The 22372-nt window shown below is 32.8% G+C and overlaps 2 protein-coding genes across 3 annotated transcripts; both read left to right on the forward strand.

The window, feature by feature from the left end:
• Positions 1-1586: 1586 nt before the first annotated feature.
• On the forward strand, positions 1587-19857 carry LOC123707035 (myrosinase 1-like). 2 transcript variants are annotated; one of them, XR_006753453.1, is made up of 12 exons: positions 1587-1651; positions 1850-1953; positions 2351-2498; positions 3632-3798; positions 4545-4805; positions 5235-5323; positions 5747-5894; positions 6349-6512; positions 6915-7067; positions 7392-7483; positions 8054-8280; positions 19815-19857. XR_006753453.1 is itself a non-coding variant. In XM_045656788.1 (11 exons), the coding sequence occupies exons 1-11, from the start codon at positions 1623-1625 to the stop codon at positions 8193-8195; spliced, it is 1497 nt and encodes a 498-aa protein (XP_045512744.1). In that variant the 5' UTR covers positions 1587-1622; the 3' UTR covers positions 8196-8344. The 2 variants fall into 2 exon arrangements, 1 of the variants encoding a protein (XP_045512744.1); XM_045656788.1 differs by lacking the exon at positions 19815-19857 and having other exon boundaries at positions 8054-8344.
• Positions 14276-19807, forward strand: LOC123707813 (myrosinase 1-like). Its single transcript, XM_045658161.1, has 10 exons — positions 14276-14304; positions 14500-14603; positions 15026-15173; positions 16111-16277; positions 16874-16887; positions 17137-17284; positions 17730-17893; positions 18273-18425; positions 18901-18992; positions 19554-19807. Exons 1-10 carry the CDS (start codon positions 14276-14278, stop codon positions 19693-19695), a joined length of 1161 nt encoding a protein of 386 aa, XP_045514117.1. The 3' UTR covers positions 19696-19807.
• Positions 19858-22372: the final 2515 nt, after the last annotated feature.

Consider the following 22372-nt stretch of genomic DNA (forward strand, 5'->3'; position numbering starts at 1 on the left):
ATAAATAAATCAATCAAAGTCAAAATCTTATTGATTGAATTGATATTTTTGTGCTCAAAACAATCAAGATCAAAAATCAATGTTGACGTCGACCTAGTCCTATCATAAGTTCATTTTTTATGAAGTAATGTAATATTATTAAAATAATATATATATATATATATATATATATATATATATATATAATTAATAACAAAAATAAATATATATATAATTATATAACAAAAATTAAAATATATTCTATTCGAAATGGCCACTTTTGGCTTTTATACGGGCCTTTAACCTGTTTGGCCACGAATCTATGTATTTACGCCACTGCTTGCTCCAAAGATTTTTTAAGAGACTCAATGTCGCCGTGTCGTTTAAAGTATGCCATGTCCTCTATAACTGACCATAATTTGGTCTGGTAATAATGGTATTTTTTAAAGGGCAAATGGTAACTTATTTCTTTTTCGTAGTAAAAAAATAAGATCTAAAGTAATTGACGCAGTACTGTTTCTGATTAAATTAATGAAAAAATGTGTTTCCGGTTTTGAGGCTTACAGCAATTAGAAATAAAATTGGGTGCACAGTCGTGATTTGAACGATTTGAACAACTTCTGGTTTCAATGTACACTACTGTATTGAATTAACCAATGGGAAAGAACATCTAAGTACTAATAAATAGGCTAGTTTATACACTGGGTGTTGAGAGGAGCTATATATTTTCAATACATGTTGCCATCGGAGCTGATACCTTAGTAGGAACAATAAAATTATATGATTTAAAGAGATTGACAATACGTTTACTTGAACTATAGTTGTCAGCAAATTTACATTAAAGTCTCCACAAACGCTCTATTTTTTCTTGGACTTTTGCAATATGTACAGAACCTGTTCTAATATTTTTTATATTGAGCTGAAGGAGGGCTATACAAACTAACGATGATAAATTGCTTTAGCTCCACACAAGATACTTCAATAAGGCGTTCTACAGAGATGCTCTCTATGTCCTTTCAATAAATTTTATTTTAAAATTAATGAGCCAAACGCGTATTGCATTTCCTCTGTAAAACGAACTACTAATCTCAAAAGTACAAAAATTGAACACAAGTTCACATGTTTTTAACCAGTGTTCTGTCGACATTTTCACAGCTAAAAAAAAACTCAATTTGTAGTAGTTCACTTTTCATTCCTTGTGGGGAATCAATCTGGTTCCCCAAAATATACCTAATTTTAAGCCAAAGACACTCTCTGTTGTTTAATTAAATACTCTCTAACAGGGGGTTTAAATATTTTCCTGTTTATGATAAAATGAGTACATTATTAACATTGATCACTACCAATACCGTGGTACCAAAGAAGTGTAAACACCAATGTGCAAAGCATGGGGACAGGTATTCCTTAAAGTATGAAATTAACGAAGCATTCGACTTCCTCTGTTGCTGTCGTTAAGTTTGGCGGCCGTAACGATATCAACTTTATAATAATTTCGTAGCCCTGTAGTGCTAAGTCACCATTGGAATTATTTAAATAAGTAAGTATGTAGGTATTTATTACAATTCAATGCCAAATAACATTATATATATAGATGACTGATAATATTATCACAATTCTTGGGCAATGAATACTCAGTCGAAACAATGTGTTGCTTAAAGGTAATTGTCTTTAGGTATGTATGGTGTTTTATGGATTTTTTATAACGGTGACATAAAATATTAATGTGAATGAATAATCACCTCGCTTTTGCTGTTATCTTTACGAAATAAATCACTAGGATCTATATAATATCTATTTATGCCGATTTCTTCAAATATTAGTATAATGTTTTAATCGGGAGTACTTTAATAATTATTTTTTATATTATTAGTGCATTGATAGCAGTCGTACGTGGAGAGCGGCGATTTCCAGTCGCATTTAAGTTCGGGGCGGCGACCGCGTCTTATCAAGTTGAAGGCGCCTGGAATGTTAGTGGTGAGCAAATTAAAAACCATACCATTAGTAATAATTCGTATCAAATACTATAGTAAAAATTGGTTCCATTTCTTGATAATCTAGGTTGTTGTTGTTGTTGTGATACAGAGGAAACTTTATTTGGATATGATGTAAATTTATGTATCGTAGATATTGCTGTTTTATTTGTTAAGGTATTTCGTTGTAGAAAAGAAGTGTTACCCTGATGTCATGCATTCGACTCCCGCCTAAACAAGATTTTTTTTTGTGTGTGAGCCATCAACACTTCCTTCCACGAAAAATTTTTCGATAGCAATCTTCATATCTTTAAAAAATTTGAATAGTTGTAGAGGCATTGTATCCTTTAAGACAGCAGTTAAAACATCATATGTTTATAATATAATCTTCTAATAAACAGACAAGTCAGCTAGTATATGGGATACCTTCAGTCACAACAACCCTTCAGCCATAGTGGATCAATCAAACGGAGATGTGGCCTGTGATTCCTATCACAAGTGGAGGGAAGACCTTAATCTAGCTTCTGAATTGGGACTAGATTTCTATAGGTCAGTATCAGATATAGCAGTTAGTCAGCTGTTTAAAGTATTAGCAAATTATCTATACAATTTTGACATTTTGATAGCAGTTTGTTTAATCCTTTACTGTAGAAGTCTGCAAAAGTGTTTTGTACTGCCTATCGGATGTCAAATTTTAACCACAAAAAATGTCTTAATTTTGGAAAAAAATTAAATCTGTTGGGTCATGGGAAGGCAGGTATGGTAGGTGACGGAGAGCTTTCACCTGTAACTACTGTAGCTTTGCTAGTCTGTCGTGAAGTGTGAGTTGTCGTTAGGAAGCATAAAGAAGAGCAATTGATCAGTCTTGGTTGTTGAATTGTGCGCTTCGTGAGAGATTGTGCGATTTTTGCTTACAATTCTTGGCAAAAGACATTTGCTATCCCTTTTCACTATTCGCTATGAAGCTCTGATGTACAAGCCGGCACTGGTCCATCACCAATCACCATGATCTTCTATGAGTAATGCCCAACGCATTCGCTCCCTCTATCGCCGTTGTCGACAATGTTTGTGTATTTATTGTAGGAACTAATATTCGAATGTTGTTCTAATATTTAGTTTATACATAGTGCCAAAAACTACCCCAATTTCGCAAAAACAAATAATTGAATTTGAAACTAAAAGAACACGGCTTCGAATAAAATTTATTTCTATTTCGCATGGCGTGCCAATCCATCGATAATCAGATCTGTAAATACTGTTTATAGAATCCTATTAGGTAACTTATTATAAACAATCGACCAACTGAATAAAGTTTACATCTGAGCATACATATTGACTACTTTCTTTAGTATAATGTAACAGAATATTGGTAAGAAATTTTAAAATTTCCATTTCGACGATGTAGCTTATTGTAATGATAGCAATTAAGATACGCTGTATACTTCATCGATAAGAAAATGATTTGAATAAAATTAGGTATCTTGGCTATAAAGGAAAAAATCACGAGAGGCTCTTGATGTAGCATTGGTGAAATTACAATTGTTCAACTCCTAAAACGTATTTTTTTAGGTTATTATTAATAATTACATAAGGATAACAAATATTTGCCAATATTTACCAAGCCTTTTTTTAAACTGTGTTTTAAATTCGGGTTTTTAAGTCATGCAATCTTTATATTTTAGATTGTCATTGTCATGGCCGCGGCTACTGCCAAATGGTTTCTCGAACTACATTAGCGAGGACGGCACGAGATACTACAATGACGTTATTAATGGCCTACTTGAGAAGGGAATAGAACCTGTGATAACTCTCTACCACTGGGATTTGCCGCAGAAGTTGCAGGATCTGGGTAAATGTTATTTTTACATAGAGTAGACGATGTTGGCCCAAGAACCTACTAATATACTTCTTGGTTGGATGAACTACGTAACTATGATTTATTGAAACTGTCTGCTATAATTTTGATTAGATAGAAACATTTATTCATCATTTATTTGTTTGCACCGACTATTTACAGTTGTACAACACAAATCTAGAACAAGATAATCAGAAACACGGCAAGTATGCTATTAATAGATGCGGTCCTTTGTGGTGCGCTAGCGTACTGAAAACGCGGGCTGCATAATATCTGTACTTAAAGATATAAAGCTGAGATGAGGTTGTTTGCCCAAGCGCTAAAAACTCTGTCATTATTATTGAAGAAATATTTTTGGATAATTTATTTTTTGAGGAAGTTTATAAGTCTACGATCGACCTGGTTAAAACCGCAGGTTAACTAGTAGAAACAAAGCAGCGAAAATATTACTTCAAAGTCCTTCTAATTTTATTTAATTTTATTTATCAATTCCTTATTATACGTTCTTTGTGTTATGTTACATACATCCTGATAAAGCTTGTGTTATATTGTGTGCTATTATAATTGATTGTTTAATTAAATTAATACTTTAATCACTTTGTTTGCATAGTACTTTATGTTGTCACAATTTGTGATGTTTCTGATTTCAATATGTTTTATTTATTATTATTATCTCTTTCCATGCATAGTATTGTGTTGTCCAGAAAAAAGGCAAAAATATTTTTAAAATTTCTCTTTAGGTGGTTGGTCCAATCCTCTCATAGTTGAATGGTTTGCGGACTATGCTCGCGTGGCATACGACCTCTTTGGTGATCGCATACAATCCTGGATTACCATCAATGAGGGTATGATCGCTTGTGAGGCTACATACAGCATGGGCTCTTTCGCCCCTGGTATATATAGTCCAGGGCTCGGAAGCTACCTGTGCAATAAGAACGTGTTGTTGGCTCACGCAAAAGCTTGGAGGCTTTATGACGAGGAATATAAGCCTAAATATGGGGGTAAGGGTTTGGTTTTTTGTGTTTGTGTGAGTAAGATGATGTTATATTGGTTATCTTTCCGACAAAGCGTAAATGTAATTTGACAAATAGAGACAAAATAATATTTTAGTTAACAGTGCAATTAGACAGATTAATATCATGAAATATATCATTTGATTGAAAAATATAATAGGTATAGATAATAAGAATAGTAGGTAAAGATGGGTACATCACAAAGTAAGCGATATGAACTGGGACAGATACGTTACCGTTGATGCTTTAACGGCGTTCGTCTATCTTTGATTCGCTGTATGACCATTTTTATTGACCGTTGATTGAACTGACAAAAGTTCCAGTCTCTTTGTTAGTGTCTAGTTATAGTCATTAGTTAATTTTTTTATTATGTAATTCTTGATATGGTTTTCCTAATCCAGTTCTTATGTTGTTTAGGGAAAGTATCCCTGACTAATCAAATTATGTGGGCTCAGGCATACTCAGAGGAATACGAAGATTTAGCTGAGCTTGTACTTCAGATGAGTGTAAGATTTTATATAAGGTATAAGTTAGATAAGATGTTTCCAGTTAGGTCCAAATTAAGATAGGAATCCAACGAAGGCACTTCTTAAATTTTCTATACAAAATGTTTTGTCACATTTCTATAACGATAGTTCATTAATTTTAAGTAATGGTTTGATTAGTCCTGAACCTGCTCGTAAGCTCAAAATTCCTGAAAACTTAAAACCACCTTGAACTGAAAGTTCATACAGTTTCATTCACCCTCGAAGAGTATTTAAAAATATGACCATTGGTATGGGTTCATGATCTCAAATATTATTATAACATATAAAAACATTATTTTCCTAGATCATAGTTAGCTGATGAATTTTATAATTTATTTTTTGGAAAGCACCTAATGTAAAAGATAATACACATTCAGTACATTTTTTTTTCATTTTCTATAGGCTGGGCTATACTCCCATGCAATCTATTCAAAAGAAGGCGGTTGGCCTCCATCTGTAGAAAATTATATCGCAGAGAAAAGTGCCCGGGAAGGCTACACTAGATCCAGATTGCCACCGTTTACTGACGAGGAGATCGATCTTATTAAAGGTAGATAAATTCATTTTAAGTTTGGATTTAAAGCAATACCATTAGAAGCCTACATTTTGTTCTGCAAATTGCACCTTAATGTAAACCGATAAAGTGACAATTTGGGTAAACAAAGTAGCTTTAGACTTTAATATATGTGTTTCCTTTGCTAAATATTTACGTTTTGGAGAAAAATTTCCTCAGATTAATTAGAAATTCACTTAAATTAGAACTATTCACTTTTTTTAAGTATAAATAATATTAGGTTTCTTTAATATATATACTTTGTCCATGCATCATGAAGAAATTTTTTTTCTTCGATTTAGATTAAATCTATCACATCCGTCTTTCGCGCAATTTCATGTATTGGAAAATTATTTTTACAACTTTCTCGTTACTATAATTTATATTAAAACTATGCGACAATTTTTACCAAATACTAACGACTATTTTTAAATGATTCTTGATTTTGTAGGAACATTTGATTTCTACGCCTTAAACTACTATACCGGCCGGTTAGTGAGAAGTCCGAAAGAGGGAGAAACAGTTGGAGAGTGGCCTTTATACGGCTGTAGAGAAATAAATGCCTTAATGGAACCTGCGCCCGAGTGGCCACCAACCTCTTCTGATTGGTTCTTTGTAAGCATCACGATATATAACATTGTATTAATAAAATATAACTTATTAAGTATTTTTTAACGCTAGCTAAATACTGATTTCATATGAGTTCAAAGATTTTATAAGTAATACATTTAGTTTCATCGTAAAATGATTTCTTAGTTATTTTATACAGTACTTTGTCCAGCAGTACCAACTAACACCAACTATTGGATATCCATATCAATTTTACAGGGTAGCCCCGTGGATTTTTAACGCTTTCATTACATAATAATGGTATGGAGGTGCTTTTTGTAACAAAAAAACTCAGTAAAATTCATGTATACGATGATTAGGGTACTTCACCGTCAGTACATATGTTAAACTAGTATATTCAACATCATCTAACGTACCTACATAAACTAAACATTCTGTGAATTGCAGGAATACCCAGAAGGACTACGACGTCTGCTGTCCTGGTTGAAACAGAACTATGGGGACATGGAATATAGAATTATGGAAAATGGTTATGCTAGTGATAAACGGGACCTTAATGATGTCGATAGAGTTAATTATTATAAGACTCATTTGGAACAGGTAAGTGAGAATTGAAATCAGTACCTGACACTACGTTTTTTATAGGTCAGACGGACAGGAGGCTCATGGATGTTAAGTGATACCGCAGCCCATGGACACTGGCACTGCCAAAAGGTTCACAACTGCGTTGCCGGCCTTTTTAGAATTGATACGCTATTTTTTTGAAGGATGTTAGTTCAGCAATTCCGACTGTTTAGGACAAAAATAGAAATATAATATTCTTTTGTGGAAAAGTATATCTATCCGAATCTAGCCGGAGGGCGACTATAAACAATATTTATCTGTAGTAATGATTAGGTGTAATATATTAATAATGTTTGGCAGGTGTATTTCGCCATAATCGAGGACAATGTGAACGTAACTTACTACACGGCTTGGACACTTTTGGACAATTTTGAGTGGGTCGATGGTTACGTGTAAGTAATAGTTTTCATAATATGCTTAGTAGATTTTAATTTATGTCACAATGTAATCGGAAAATAATCTTCAGTTTTCTGATTATTTCCGTATTGTTACGAGCTAGGGGTACGTATAGAAAAGGTTTAGTTCTGTTTATGGGTAAAATGGATCTAATGCGCGCAAAAATACAGTAATTTCACGCACAAAACCCTGTTAATTATTTTTGTTAATATGCACTTAGCAGCAATTATTCACTTAGCTTCTAAAAAAGGTTTTAACATCCTGAAATGAGGTTGAAGAACTTTTGAAACGGTCATAAATCACATTTCGGCTTGCTGAAAATTTCTCTAAGTTAAGTAGTATTATGTATAAATTGACACAGGTGTATCGGTGAACATATTCTATGTTCTATCATATAATTTTAAACTATTTTCTTATTGCGGAAATAACAAAAAACCGATGATTCATAATTAATTTCTGTTAAACGTATCACTTGCATTCATGATACTGTGTTTTTTTCTGAACTTCCTTTCTGACATGGGTTATTTTCTTATCTATTAATTAATATATACTCATTGAAATCACAGGTCGAAGTTTGGTCTCATTGACGTGGACTTCACAAAGCCGGACCGCCCCCGTACTCCACGCTCTTCCGCCTACTATTATGCCAATGTTATATCTACGCGTTCATTGCCTGACGATAACTTAAAAACTAATCCGGAACCTTAATAATAAAACTCGGATATTTTATATCGCCATAGATTTTGTCGGTGGTGTAGTCTATGGTTCCCTTAATTAGTTTTTAAATAATAAAATAAACCGTTACCAGTACTCTAATAACGAATGTATATATATGCCGTATGTTAAATAAAATGTTACCGAATTAATTGTTTTATTTCCCTTAATAACGTCACTTGTCTCTGGCCCTGTGCTAAGCACAAATTTCTGTGAATGACTATATGAACAACTGCGTGTTACTAAAATAGATTTATAAATGCTTTACAAATTGACACCTGATTAAATACCGTTGATATGTATTAAGAAGGTTATACTTTTGATTTTTAAAATAAAGTATTATAACTTATTTAAGGGATAAACGGGAATCAATCAAGACTAACTCAATTGATAAGAAGAACGATTTTGAATAAAGTTCCGTTAAATATTTTCTATAAAACTCGTCGTGAGTGTAAAATATACAGAAATTAGTATGATATCTTTTACTTTCTTCTTGTATTGGCCACCTAGGCCTCAATTTATATTCATTTCATATATTAAAACAACAATATATAAGAAGCAATAAACTTTAAAGCGGCCAGTACCATTAATTTATTCCAAAAAGTATACATATCCGATTCTAAAATATACAAAAAAGTAATAAATTAAAAATAAATTGAAAAATTTAGTTTTTTTTATCAATTTGCAGCCAGCAAATATCAATGTTCCAAGTTAAAACTCTACACAAGTCACCAATACTGAAACACAAAATAAATATGGGATGGAAGAGAGATAACTTTTTTTAATGTTTTTTTTAGTGTTACGGAGTTTGAGACATAAAGTCAGTATATTATTTTACGGTATAAATGTAGGTTGTAATTTCATAGTACACAACATAGTAGTCAACATGCTCTACTGATCCTGGAATATTACCGACTAATTATATTTTTGGAGTCGTTCTTATCATTTTGATGGTGCATGGAATAAAGATGGTAGGTAAGTTCTTTGGCGACAACATAAAATATATCAATTAAGAAGTGAATGAGTGTGCTATATTAATATAAATAAATTTATAAATTTGTAAATATAAAAATGTTATCTATTAAAGTGAATAGTAATTTGAAAATTAATCTGTTAATCTTTCTGCTCGTACGAAGAGCGACAGAGAAATAAACAGAAACCATAGATATTTTAATTCCGACAAAATGATATTATATTTCCCAAAGTATAGTCTCTTACTGGTTATAGTAGCTGCTCTATTATTGCTTATAAATTTTTATTGCACTCATGTAACTCGCAATATTGTTCTGTCAATAATTTCTTCGTACTTTTTATAAGATCGAACGCAAAGACTCTTCTCAAACCTTTTATAAGGCAAATTTATAACATACATGTACCTTAGTATAGCTTAATATAGCCTGCATGTCCTACCACGTTTGGGAAACTGACATAAAAATGTTTAAGCGGTTCGGTAAAGATTTATAGGTATTTTTTTTAGCTGAAGTACTTTTTATTTAAATATAGTTACAATATATAAGATTAAAAGGAATATTTGAGAACAAATGGTTAATATATTCTTGAAGCCTTGTTGTATGTACAAAAAAATATTAACGATTTTAAAACAAATGGTGAATTTAACCAGTATTATACTCGAAAGATAACTAAATCTAGTAGAGAAAAGCACGACCAATCAGGCTTCAGACGATAAACCACTCCTTATATGGAAATTGTATTCGTTTTTATAACAAACTCTCTTGGAGAGAGTTGAATCACTGAATCTATTCAAAACGTAAACGTTAATTAATCAATAAAGCTTTTGATAAATTTGATGATTATTTAAATACAATTTAATCCTTGCGATTGATTAGCTCCGTTCAAACAATTTGAATGACTCAAAATTTGACGATTAAAATTGGCGGTTAGTTTCTTGACAGTTTATTTATTTTGAGTTTGAAAATAACAATTACTATATATATTAAGATGTACCTGTAATCTAAAATATTTTTAACCTGTATACATGCATTTTGTTAAATGAAGTAATGTGGTATTATTTATAAAAGTGTCAGGAAAAAATACTCTATTCGACATGGCCACCTTTGGCCTTAATCTGTACAGGCCTTTAATCTGTTTACCCACGACTCTGGATTTACGTACTGTTTCCAAGGGAAATTTCGCCACTGCTTGCTCCAAAGACTTTTTAGAAGACTCAATGTCGCCGTGTCATTTAGAGCAGGCCACGTCCTCTTAAAGTGACCATAATTTGAAGTCAATAGTCATCAATTTCACAAATATGTAGTTTTGTGACTCCTTAATATGACACGCCCCACCAAACCATCACTGATGCAGGATGATGACCACGTTGTACCTTTCCGACCACTTGAGCAGATTTTTTAGAACTGTGAGCGTACACTTTATCATTTTGCTTATTGTAGTGTTCTTCAAGAGATTATTTTTGTGCTTTTCCTGCGTATCGCGACTGAAGGCGTTTTGATCGATCCACTCACTTCGCTCGAAAGAAAAACGTCCAAACAGCCAATTTTTTAAACTCATTTTTAAATTCATTTTATGACGAACATGTATACAGAACATGACTTTGAACTTTACATGATATATACAATCGCAAGCCAAGTAATCCATTTCAGAAATAAATTGATAATATTACATGATAAAGAAAAACACCTTTTGAACGGATGAAAGCTATGTATTATTATTAAAACTTATAGTTATTTACATAATTCTAAATTTTAATTTTTTTCCGACGTTTCGCGTACTTTTCAGCAGAAGCGACGCAGAGAAAGTTGTTTTATCTGTATTTATTGCCCCGAAGTTGGTATTGACTAAAAGATGACGGGTTTTTCAAAAATGACTCACGGTGTCCTCTGTTTTCGCGGATTGTTTGTCTTCGGGTTTTAATTTGGATATTATTCGATCCCAGATGTTTGGTAATTTTAGGCCGTCTTCTCTATTGAAATTGGGGTGTTTTTTTATTTCAATGGCTTCGCATAATCTTGGGAAGAATATTTTTTCTTTCGCAAGTACTTTCGGTTGGGTTGGATTTAATCCGTTCAAACAGTGTTTTTCTTTATGTGTAAAAGCTATTGTAACAAAAGACAATACTAATATTACATGAACTTAATGTTTTATTAATTAATTACGGGCCGGTGCGCCTCAGTGCTCCAGCTCTCCACTGCGCACCGCAGTCCACCCCGAAACACTGACACAGCAATTTGTGCTGGGATAGGGCCTTAAGGACGTAGGTTTGTTCCCTGGCTGTGCACCAATGGATTCTCTTTCTATCTGCGCTTTTAACATTCGCTCGAACGGTAAAGAAAACCATCGTAAGGAAAGCGGCTTGCCATAGACCCAAAAAGTCGACGGTGTGTTTCAAGCCTACTTATTGAAAATAAATAAATATTGAAATTTCACAATATTATACAATATAGGATTACCCTTATCTATTGATATTAGAAAATAAAAATCTCGTCTTAAAATCACCGCAAAATTTTATCAGGATAATAATCTTAATAGTACTTGAAAACTTAAATATTAGTATCAATTGCTAGATTTGAAAGAATATTTGAATTTAATTTGAATTTTGTGTAAATGAATAAATCCACTAAAATAAGTTTATTTAGTAGTTAAATTTATGTTTCTGACAGATTAAAAAAAAGTTATAATTACTTATTCGAAAGTTATGTAATATCCACGTCGCAAGGATTTAGTAAAATAAAATATGATATAGTCTTTGACCTCTCTTCCACTTTACTCCATACCATTGAAATAATCAATAATCATATTTAAAATAGAATAAAAAAAGCCTTTTAATTCTTACTTATAAAACAAGAAGTTAGATTAAGTTAGTTTACTTACATACAATTATTAGCTTTGTTAGTAATTAAGTTTGTATCCTAAATTTACTTGTGTTAGTTTTTCTTTAACCTTACTATTAAACTATTAGGTCCTTACATATGAAATTGGCGTATTTCGTACTGGCCACTTTAATCACGATGTTCTCCTCTTCAAATTCAAATTTGTACAGCTATTTACTTGTGTATTTGTGCTACGATGACCGTCATTCATTTGTTTTTTTCTTCTGTTTGCGTCACTCACTTCACAAAATGGAAAACTTAAAGTATCGCATTATTTACGAGTACGAGTTCCGCCGCGGCACTAGTGCTGCGGAAACGACTCGAAGGGTGAATTATGTGCATGGCGGTCATGTTGCAAAAGAAAACACAGTTCGTTTTTGGTTCCAACGTTTTCGTTCTGGAAATATCGACCTGCAGCACAAGCCCCGTGGACGGCCTGAGACCCAAGTTGATAATGAAGTATTGAAGGCTATTGTGGAAGCGGATCCATCGCAAACCACGTCCGAGTTAGCTGCAGGCTGCGGTGTTAGTGATAAAACTGTTTTAATTCACTTGAAGCAAATTGGGAAGATTAAAAAGCTTGAAAGGTGGGTACCCCACGAATTGACTGAAGCAAACCGGCAAACGCGCGTCGACTGCTGCGTTACATTACTGAACCGGCACAATAATGAAGATATTTTAAACCGAATCATTACCTGTGATGAAAAATGGATTCGTTACGATAATCGGAAGCGCTCAGCGCAATGGTTGGATCCTGGTCAGCCAGCCAAATCCTGCCCCAAGCAAAAATTAACCCCAAAATTACAAGTAACTAGTAAGCGTTTGGTGGACTAATTGCCGGTATTGTTCATTGCAGTTTTCTTAAATCTGGCCAGACTATTACGGCTGATGTCTATTGTCAGCAATTGCAAACCATGATGGAAAAGCTAGCAGCTAAACAACCTAGGCTGGTCCATCGCTCCACGCCACTGCTACTTCACGACAACGCTAGACCACACGCTGCACAACAGACGGCTACCAAATTAGAAGAGCTTCAATTGGAATGTCTAAGACATCCTCCGTACTCCCCGGACCTTGCTCCAATAGATTACCATTTTTTTCGAAATTTGGACAACTTCTTGCAAGGGAAAACATTTAACTCTGATGGGGCAGTCCAAATCGCCTTCACAGATTTTATTGATTCCCGTCCGACTGGTTTTTAAGTAAAGGGATCAATAAGCTACCTATGAGATGACAAAAGTGCATAGAAAACAATGGTTCATACTTTGAATAATTAAATATATTATATTTAAAAATATTCGACTTATTGTTCCTCCCTTACAAAACGCCAATTTCATATGTAAGGACCTAATATTATTCTTCATTCTGTAAGATCTCCTCTGTAGGTGACGGGCTCCTCCAAAGATAGCCAGTCCTCTCTAGATTGGGCTACTTGAATCCAGTTGGAACCAGCTGTTTATATGATGTCGTCTTTCCAGCTAGCCACAGGTCTACCTCTCTTTCTTTTACTCCTGTGGACCCGCCCATGTGATCACTGTTTTCGTCCACCTCTTGTCACGTAGACGCGCCACATGTCCGGCCCACCTCCCATCACGGAGAGTGTTCTAATTTAAAATATAATATAATAATAAAAATAACCTATTGAAACAATTTTGAAATGTCGAGATAAGCGAAAGGAAGCAATCAATCAAAGGCAAAATACTATTGATGTACTATTTTTAGATTTATTGATGATATTTTTGCGCGCAAAACAATCAAGATCAAGAAACTACTTGCAAAATAAATACTAATCAATAGTATATACACTGAAGTCTAACTTCTTGTTATATTTACTATTATTTTTAATCGTTATGTTCATTCATCGAACTTCCCTAAGGTTATATAATAAGTGAACTCTAACAGGGTGTTTAATAATTTTCCTGTACGTGATAAAATGGGCACATTATTACCATTTATCACTACTAATAGCGTGGTACCACAGTAGTGTAACACCATTGTGTAAAGCATGGGGACGGGAATTCCTTAAAATATGAAATTAACGAAGACTTCCTCTGTCGTTCTACTTATAATAATTTCGTAACCCTGTAGAGCTAAGTAGCTAATATTATTTAAATAAGTAATTATGTAGGTATTTATGACAATTCAATGCCAAATAACATTAGCAAATAAAGTAGCTGATGACTGATATTATCACAATTCTTGGGCAATGAATACTCAGTCGAAACAATGTGTTGCTTAAAGGTAATTGTATTTAGGTATGTATGGTGTTTTATAACGGTGACATAATTTTTTTAATGTCAATAATCACCTGGCTTTAGCTGTTTCTTTACGAATAATGTTTAAAAAAAATCACTAGGATCTATATAATATCCATTCATACCGATATCTTTTAATATTACTATAAAGTTTTAATCGGGAGTATTTTAATAATTATTTTTTTATATTATTAGTGCATTAATAGCAGTCGTATGTGGAGAGCGGCGATTTCCAGTCGCATTTAAGTTCGGGGCGGCGACCGCGTCTTATCAAGTTGAAGGCGCCTGGAATGTTAGTGGTGAGTGAATATTTATGCCACGCTTATAATTAAAAATCATACCCTTATTAAAAATTCGAATCAAATACTATAGGAAAAGATTGCTACCGTTTCCTACAAATTTAGAGTGTGTGATACAGAGGAAACTTTATTTGGATATGATGTCAATTTATGCATCGCAGCAATATCTAATTGCTGTTTTATTTGTACAGGAATTTCGTTGTAGAAAAGCAGTGCCGTCGTGCATTCGACTAAACAACAATATTTTTTTATGTGTCAGCCATCATCAACTTTACGGCGAAAGAAAACATTGAAAGAATACAGCCTTAACAAAAATCGACAAATTTTTACTTTAAAAAATTTGAATAGTAGTTGAGGCATTATATCCTTTAAGACAGCAGTTAAAACACCTTATGTTTATAAAATAATCTTCTAATAAACAGACAAGTCAGCTAGTATATGGGATACCTTCATTCACAACAACGCTTCAGCCATAGCGGATCAATCAAACGGCGATGTGGCCTGTGATTCCTATCACAAGTGGAGGGAAGACCTTAACCTAGCTTCTGAATTAGGACTAGATTTCTACAGGTCAGTATCAGATATAGCAGTTAGTCAGCTGTTTAAGGTATTAGCAAATTATCCATACAATTTTGACATTTTGATAGCAGTTTATTTTATTCTTTACTGTAGAAGTCTGCAAAAGTGTTTTGTACTGCCTATCGGGTGTTAAATTTTAGGCACAAAAAAATATTTTTTTTACAATTTAGACATCTAAATTTTGGAAAAAGTTATCAAATTTCACGGCAATGATTAGGGCTGCACTGCATTGGTGTGGCTCCCACTTATGTATCTTTTTTATCTTCCTGATTCCGTTAACACTAACTCCAAGTGAGCAAGTTAGATCAGCCGTAGAGTGCGCTGGATCCGCTTCGTCTTTCGCCTTCAATTCGCCGTTGTCGACAATGTTTGCGCAGTTGTATTTCCACGCAGGAACTAATGTTCGAAAGTTGACTAATATTTAGTTTATTTCACAAAAAACAAATGACTGAATTTAAAACTAAAAGAACACGGCTTCGGAACGGAACACGGAATAAAATTGATTTGTATTTCGCATTGCGTGCCAATTCGTCGATAATTTCCATCTGTACCTAAATACTGGGTATAGATCTTCTATTGCATTATAATCAATCGCAAACTGTATAAAGTTTACACCTGAGCATGCATGACTAGCTATAGGAAAAGTATAATATATTCATATATTTTTACATTTCGGCGATGTAGTTCATTGTAATTAAAATACGCTGGCATACTTAATCGATAAGAACATAATTTGAATAAAATAAGGTATCTATGGCTATAATTAAAAAATAACAAGAGGCCCTTGATGTAGTATTGGTGATATTACAAGTTAAGTTATTATTAATAATTACATAAGTATAACAAATATTTGCCAATATTTACCAAGCCTTTTTTTAAAACTGTGTTTAAAATGCGGATTTTAAGTCATGCAATCTTTATATTTCAGATTGTCACTATCATGGCCGCGGCTACTGCCAAATGGTTTCTCAAACTACATTAGCGAGGACGGCAAGAGATACTACAATGACGTTATTAATGGCCTACTTGAGAAGGGAATAGAACCTGTGATAACTCTCTACCACTGGGATTTGCCGCAGAAGTTGCAGGATCTGGGTAAATGTTATTTTTACATAGAGTAGTCGATGTTGGCCCGAGAACCTACTAATAAACTTCTTGGTTGGATGAACAACGTAACTATGATTTATTGAAACTGTCTGCTATAATTTTGATTAGATAGAAACATTTATTCATCATTTATTTGTTTGCACCGACTTTTTACAGTTGTACAACACAAATCTAGAACAAGATAAACAGTAACACGGAAAGTATGCTATTATTGTGCTCCCTTGTGGTGCGCTAGCGTACTGAAAATGCGTGCTGCATAATATCTGTACTTAAAGATATAAAGCTGAGGAAGTTGTTTGCTCAAGCGCTCAAATCTCTATAAAATATTATTGTATAGTTTATTTTTTTGAGGAAGTTTATAAGTCTTACATCAATCTACGACCGACGTGGTTAAAACAGCAGGTTAGCTAGTAAAACTAGAGAGTGTAAGATTTTATATAAGGTATAAGTTAGATAAGATGTTTCCAGTTAGGTCCAAATTAAGATAGGAATCCAACGAAGGCACTTCTTAAATTTTCTATACAAAATGTTTTGTCACATTTCTATAACGATAGTTCATTAATTTTAAGTAATGGTTTGATTAGTCCTGAACCTGCTCGTAAGCTCAAAATTCCTGAAAACTTAAAACCACCTTGAACTGAAAGTTCATACAGTTTCATTCACCCTCGAAGAGTATTTAAAAATATGACCATTGGTATGGGTTCATGATCTCAAATATTATTATAACATATAAAAACATTATTTTCCTAGATCATAGTTAGCTGATGAATTTTATAATTTATTTTTTGGAAAGCACCTAATGTAATAGATAATACACATTTAGTACATTTTTTTTCATTTTCTATAGGCTGGGCTATACTCCCATGCAATCTATTCAAAAGAAGGCGGTTGGCCTCCATCTGTAGAAAAATATATCGCAGAGAAAAGTGCCCGGGAAGGGTACACTAGATCCAGATTGCCACCGTTTACTGACGAAGAGATCGATCTTATTAAAGGTAGATAAATTCATTTTAAGTTTGGATTTAAAGCAATACCGTTACAGGTCTTAGTTTTGTTCTGTAAATTACACCTTAATGTAAACAGATAAAGTGACAATTTGGATAAAGAAAGTAATACTTTTGTGCTTTAAGATATATGTTTCCTTTGCTCTATTTACGTTTTGTAAAATTAATTTCTTTCCATTCATTTAGAATTCACTAAAAAACTTAGATTTCTTTATCCATACATCATGAATATATATTTTTATTTCGATTGGGGCTACATCTACAACTCAGGCACTTGCCGGGTGAAAAAGCACATCCGTCTTTCGCGCAATTTCATTTATTGGAAATTAATTTTTCCTTACCTTTTTACAACTTTTCGTTATTGTGTGTTATTAAAACTACGCCACAACTTTTATCAAATGCTAACGACTATACTTAGATGATTCCTGCTTTTTAGGAACATTTGATTTCTACGCCTTCAACTACTATACCGGCCGGTTAGTGAGAAATCCGAAAGAGGGAGAAAAAATTGGAAAGTGGCCCTTTTACGGCTGTATAGAAATAAATGCCTTAATGGAACCTGCGCCAGAGTGGCCACCAACCTCTTCTAAATGGTTCTTTGTACGTATCACGGAATGTAACACTGAATTAATACAATATAAGATATAAGGTTATTATAAGTAAGAATTTAACTATATTTGAGAACTAGCATAATACTGATTTCATATGAGTTTAAAGATATTGAAAGATAGACATTTGGACTAACTCCAAATTTTGGTTAGTCCAAATTTCTATTAGTATTGTATATCCATAACGATTTTACAGGTAACCCCGTCGGTGTTTAAGGCTTTTATGGCTCTAGTTTTTCTTTATTAATGGTATAGAGATGCTTAGGGCATATGAAACTTCTCCCTGAGTACATATGAAAAACTAGTATATTCAACATCATATAATATTGTTAGTAAACTATAAACTAAATTAAACATTTTGTGAATTGCAGGAATACCCAGAAGGACTACGACGTCTGTTGTCCTGGTTGAAAAAGAACTATGGGGACGTGGAATATAGAATTATGGAAAATGGTTATGCTAGTAATAAACGGGACATTAACGATATCGATAGAGTTAATTATTATAAGACTCATTTGGAACAGGTACATTCAAATTTAAAAAAAAGTATTTGACACTGCGAATATTTTTATGGCTGTTAAGTGACACCGCGGCCCATGGATACTTACACTGCTAGAAGGTTTACAACTGATTTGCTGGACGTTTAATTATTGGTGCGCTATCTTGAAGGACGCTTTTCCTAAGTCGTTCAGCAAGTTTTAGGTTGTAGGTAATTTTCAAGGACAGCTGATGTTTCTACCAACCCTAAATTTCATTGTTGAATTGAAAGAAGTACGTTGAAGAGGATATCTTTCCTAAATAGTACCTAATATGGTTACTACTTCATTTAGTCGAAAATGAAGAAGTGAATTCTGATAAAAATTCCGGCTGTTTAGGAAAAATATCTTCTTATAAAAATATAACCTAAGGGTGGTGTCTCTGAATCTGGCCGGAGGGCAACTATAGAAAATATGTATCTCTAGCAACGTTTATGTGTAGTATATTAATTATGTTTGGCAGGTGTATCTCGCCATAACCGAGGACAATGTGAACGTAACTTACTACACGGCTTGGACACTTTTGGACAATTTTGAGTGGGTCGATGGTTACGTGTAAGTAATAGTTTTCATAATATGCTTAGTAGATTTTAATTTATTTCAGAATGTAATCGGAAAATAATCTTCAGTTTTCTGATTATTTCCGTATTGTTACGAGCTAGGGGTACGTATAGAAAAGGTTTAGTTCTGTTTAAGGGTAAAATGGATCAAATGCCCGCAAAATACAGAGATTTCACGCACAAAACACTGTTAATTATTTCTGTTAATATGCACTTAGCAGCAATTATTCACTTAGCTTCATCTAAAAAAAGTTTTAGCATCCTGAAATGAGGTTGAAGAACTTTTGAAACGGTCATAAATTCACATTTCGGCTTGCTGAAAACTTCTCTAAGTTAAGTAATATTATGTATAAATTTACACAGCAGTTTAAAGTATCGGTGAAAATGTTGTATGTTCTAACTATCATATAATTTTAAACTATTGCGGAAATAACAAAAAACCGATGTTTTATAATTAATTTTTGTTGTAAATGATACTGTGTTTTTTTCTGAACTTCCTTTTTGACAAGCGTTATTTTCTTATCTATTAATTAATATATACTCCTTGAATTCACAGGTCGAAGTTTGGTCTCATTGACGTGGACTTCACTAAGCCGGACCGCCCCCGTACTCCACGCTCTTCCGCCTACTATTATGCCAATGTTATATCTACACGTTCATGGTCTGACGATGTCTTAAAGACTAATCCGGAACCTTAATAATAAAACTCAGATGTTTTATATCGCCATCGATATTGTCGGTTGTGTATTCTATGGTTCCCTTAATTAGTTTTTAAATAATCACATTACATAGTTGTCCCGAGATTAAGACCAATTAAATCAACCATAGAGATAATTTAATAGAACTACTCTAATAACGACTATATATTTATCCGTATGTTAAATAAAAAGTTACCGAATTAATTGTTTTATTTCCCTTAATAACGTCACTTGTCTCTGACTTTGGACAGATTTCTGTGAATGACTATTTAAAAATGTCAGTGATCACTATGTACGAACATATTGGTTGCTGGACACCTGATTAAATACTGTTGGCTACCGTTGATATGAATTAAGAAGGTTATACTAATTTTGATTTTTAAAATAAAGTGTTATAACTTATTTAAGGGATAAACGGGAATCAATCAAGACTAACTCAATTGATAAGAAGAACGAAATGAAATTTTGAATGAAGTTCCGTTAAATATTTTCTATAAAACTTTACTTCCTTCTTGTATTCGCCACCTAGGCCTCAATGTATAATATCGAATATATTAAAAAAAAAACAATATATAAGAAGCAATAAACATTACAGCGGCCAGTACCATACATTTATTCCAAAAAGTATAGATATCCCATTCTATTATATACAAAAAAGTAATAAATTAAAAATAAATTGAAAAACAAATTTTTTCAGCAATTTGCAGCCAGCAAATATCAATGTTCCAAGTTAAAACTCTACACCAGTCACAAATAGTAAAACTCAAAATAAATATATATTTTCATATTAAATGGAATGGAAGACATAACTTTTTTTAATGTTTAGAATAGTAACGTCAATAGTTATTATATTGTTTGAGACATAAGGTTAGTATATTATTATTAGTACATAACATAGTAGTCAAAATGCTCTACTGATCCTGGAATATTACTGACTAATTATATTTTTGAAGTCGTTCTTACCATTTCGATGGTGCATGGAATAAAGATGGTAGGAAAGATCTTTCGCGACTACATAAAATATATCAATTAAGAAGTGAATAAGTAAATAAATAAATTTGTTAGAAAGTTTAAAAAATTGTTATCTATTAAAGTGAAATAATAATTTTAAATGTTAATTAATCTGTTAATCTTTTTGCTCGTACGAAGTGTGAGAGAGAAATATACAGAAAGCATAGACTTTTTAATTTCGACAAAATGATATTATATTTCCCAAAGTATAGTCCCTTACTGGTTATAGTAGCTGCTCTATTATTGTTCTCTCAATAATTCCTTCGTACTTTTATAAGATCATATAACATAGAAGTACCTTAGTAGGATAGAAGAGAGAAAAGATCGCTGACAAATTGACTGCCAGCCTGACTGCTTAATATAGCCTGTGACTCCTACCACCTTTAGGAAACTGATATAAAAATGCCTAAACGCCTCGGAGTATAAGTCTTAGACCTCTCGACATTTACTATTTACCATAGAAATAATCAATAATCATATTTAATAATAAAAATAACCTATTGAAACAATTTTGAAATGTTGACATAAGCAAATGAAGCAATCAATCAAAGTCAAAAAGTATTGATGTACTAGTTTTAGATTTATTGATGATATTTTTGCGCGCAAAACAAGATCAGGAATCAATATTGACGCTACAAGTTAACTTCACAAATAGGTATGCTAAATCTATGAAGTATACTTGTAAAATTATAGCACGATTTATGCTTGAGGCTTGTTTCAATATAAATTATATCCCTTCTAGATTAGCATCAAAAAAACCACTCAATCAATTAACAATCAATAATTAGCAATCAATTAACACTAACACACACCAAAATTCACAAAACACAACATGCATCTAAACCCCTTCTCCTTAGGAGAATTGATTTCGCACCCCTCAAAACTAGACTCTCTCATCAAATTAATGACTCATATCGTCAACTGCCTTAAGCAATTCAATAGCTAAATTACGATGTGAAACTGACTATTATTTTTATTACCTTTAAAACTCTTACATACTGTTAACCGAGTTTATTGTCAACGTTTAATTATTTTTCTTTCTCTCACCTTTTTTGATGTATAGAGATAAATCATGTGCTACTACAATAATTATTTAATTTTAGCCCTATTACAGTAATAGAAGTAATAGGAACCTTTTTTATGTTAATTTCTATAATGTTAATGTTAATTTAATTTTTTAAAGTACTGAGACTCCACGTCATATTGGACCTCATAAACATGTCAAAACTCACAACACTGTATAATTTCCAACGAACAGATAAATTGTATTGTATCACTTTTATTTAAGAACTTTCGTCTAAGTGACAACCTTGTAAAGATGCAAGGAACAAAGGCGGTATCAAATAGCCACTTTTTCCTTGCATCTCCATCCATTTTTTGTGTACCACTTGTATATAGCTTATAAGCCAACATAAACATAGTAAAAACAATTGAGTAAAAACAATATTAAAAAAAACCTAACCTAACCTAACCTAGAAAAATCAAGCCGCTACTAGTCGTTTTTACCTTACAGACAACGATGTAAATAATTACTCTGCATACAAATAGCGTTTGAATTATATAGTATGCGCGTAATAAAACGCTACCTTAACATCCGTTTATTACGTACAATAAAGTCCGTAATGCAAGTGCTAAGCTTTTTTGAGGCGATTCCGTTTATTAATAG

This window comes from Pieris brassicae, chromosome 3, assembly GCF_905147105.1.
Source record: "Pieris brassicae chromosome 3, ilPieBrab1.1, whole genome shotgun sequence".
NCBI classification, from domain to species: Eukaryota; Metazoa; Arthropoda; class Insecta; order Lepidoptera; family Pieridae; genus Pieris; species Pieris brassicae.

Bases quoted from the DNA above. Each gene is read 5' to 3' on its own strand.
- LOC123707813 (XM_045658161.1), top strand. From the start codon at position 14,276: ATGTGTTGCTTAAAGGTAATTGTATTTAG. The intron at 14,305-14,499 runs GTATGTATGGTG...TTATATTATTAG, and splicing joins TTAAAGGTAATTGTATTTAG to TGCATTAATAGCAGTCGTAT. The intron at 17,285-17,729 runs GTAGATAAATTC...CCTGCTTTTTAG, and splicing joins AGAGATCGATCTTATTAAAG to GAACATTTGATTTCTACGCC.
- LOC123707035 (XM_045656788.1), top strand. From the start codon at position 1,623: ATGTGTTGCTTAAAGGTAATTGTCTTTAG. The intron at 7,068-7,391 runs GTAAGTGAGAAT...AATGTTTGGCAG, and splicing joins ATAAGACTCATTTGGAACAG to GTGTATTTCGCCATAATCGA. The intron at 7,484-8,053 runs GTAAGTAATAGT...TTGAAATCACAG, and splicing joins GAGTGGGTCGATGGTTACGT to GTCGAAGTTTGGTCTCATTG.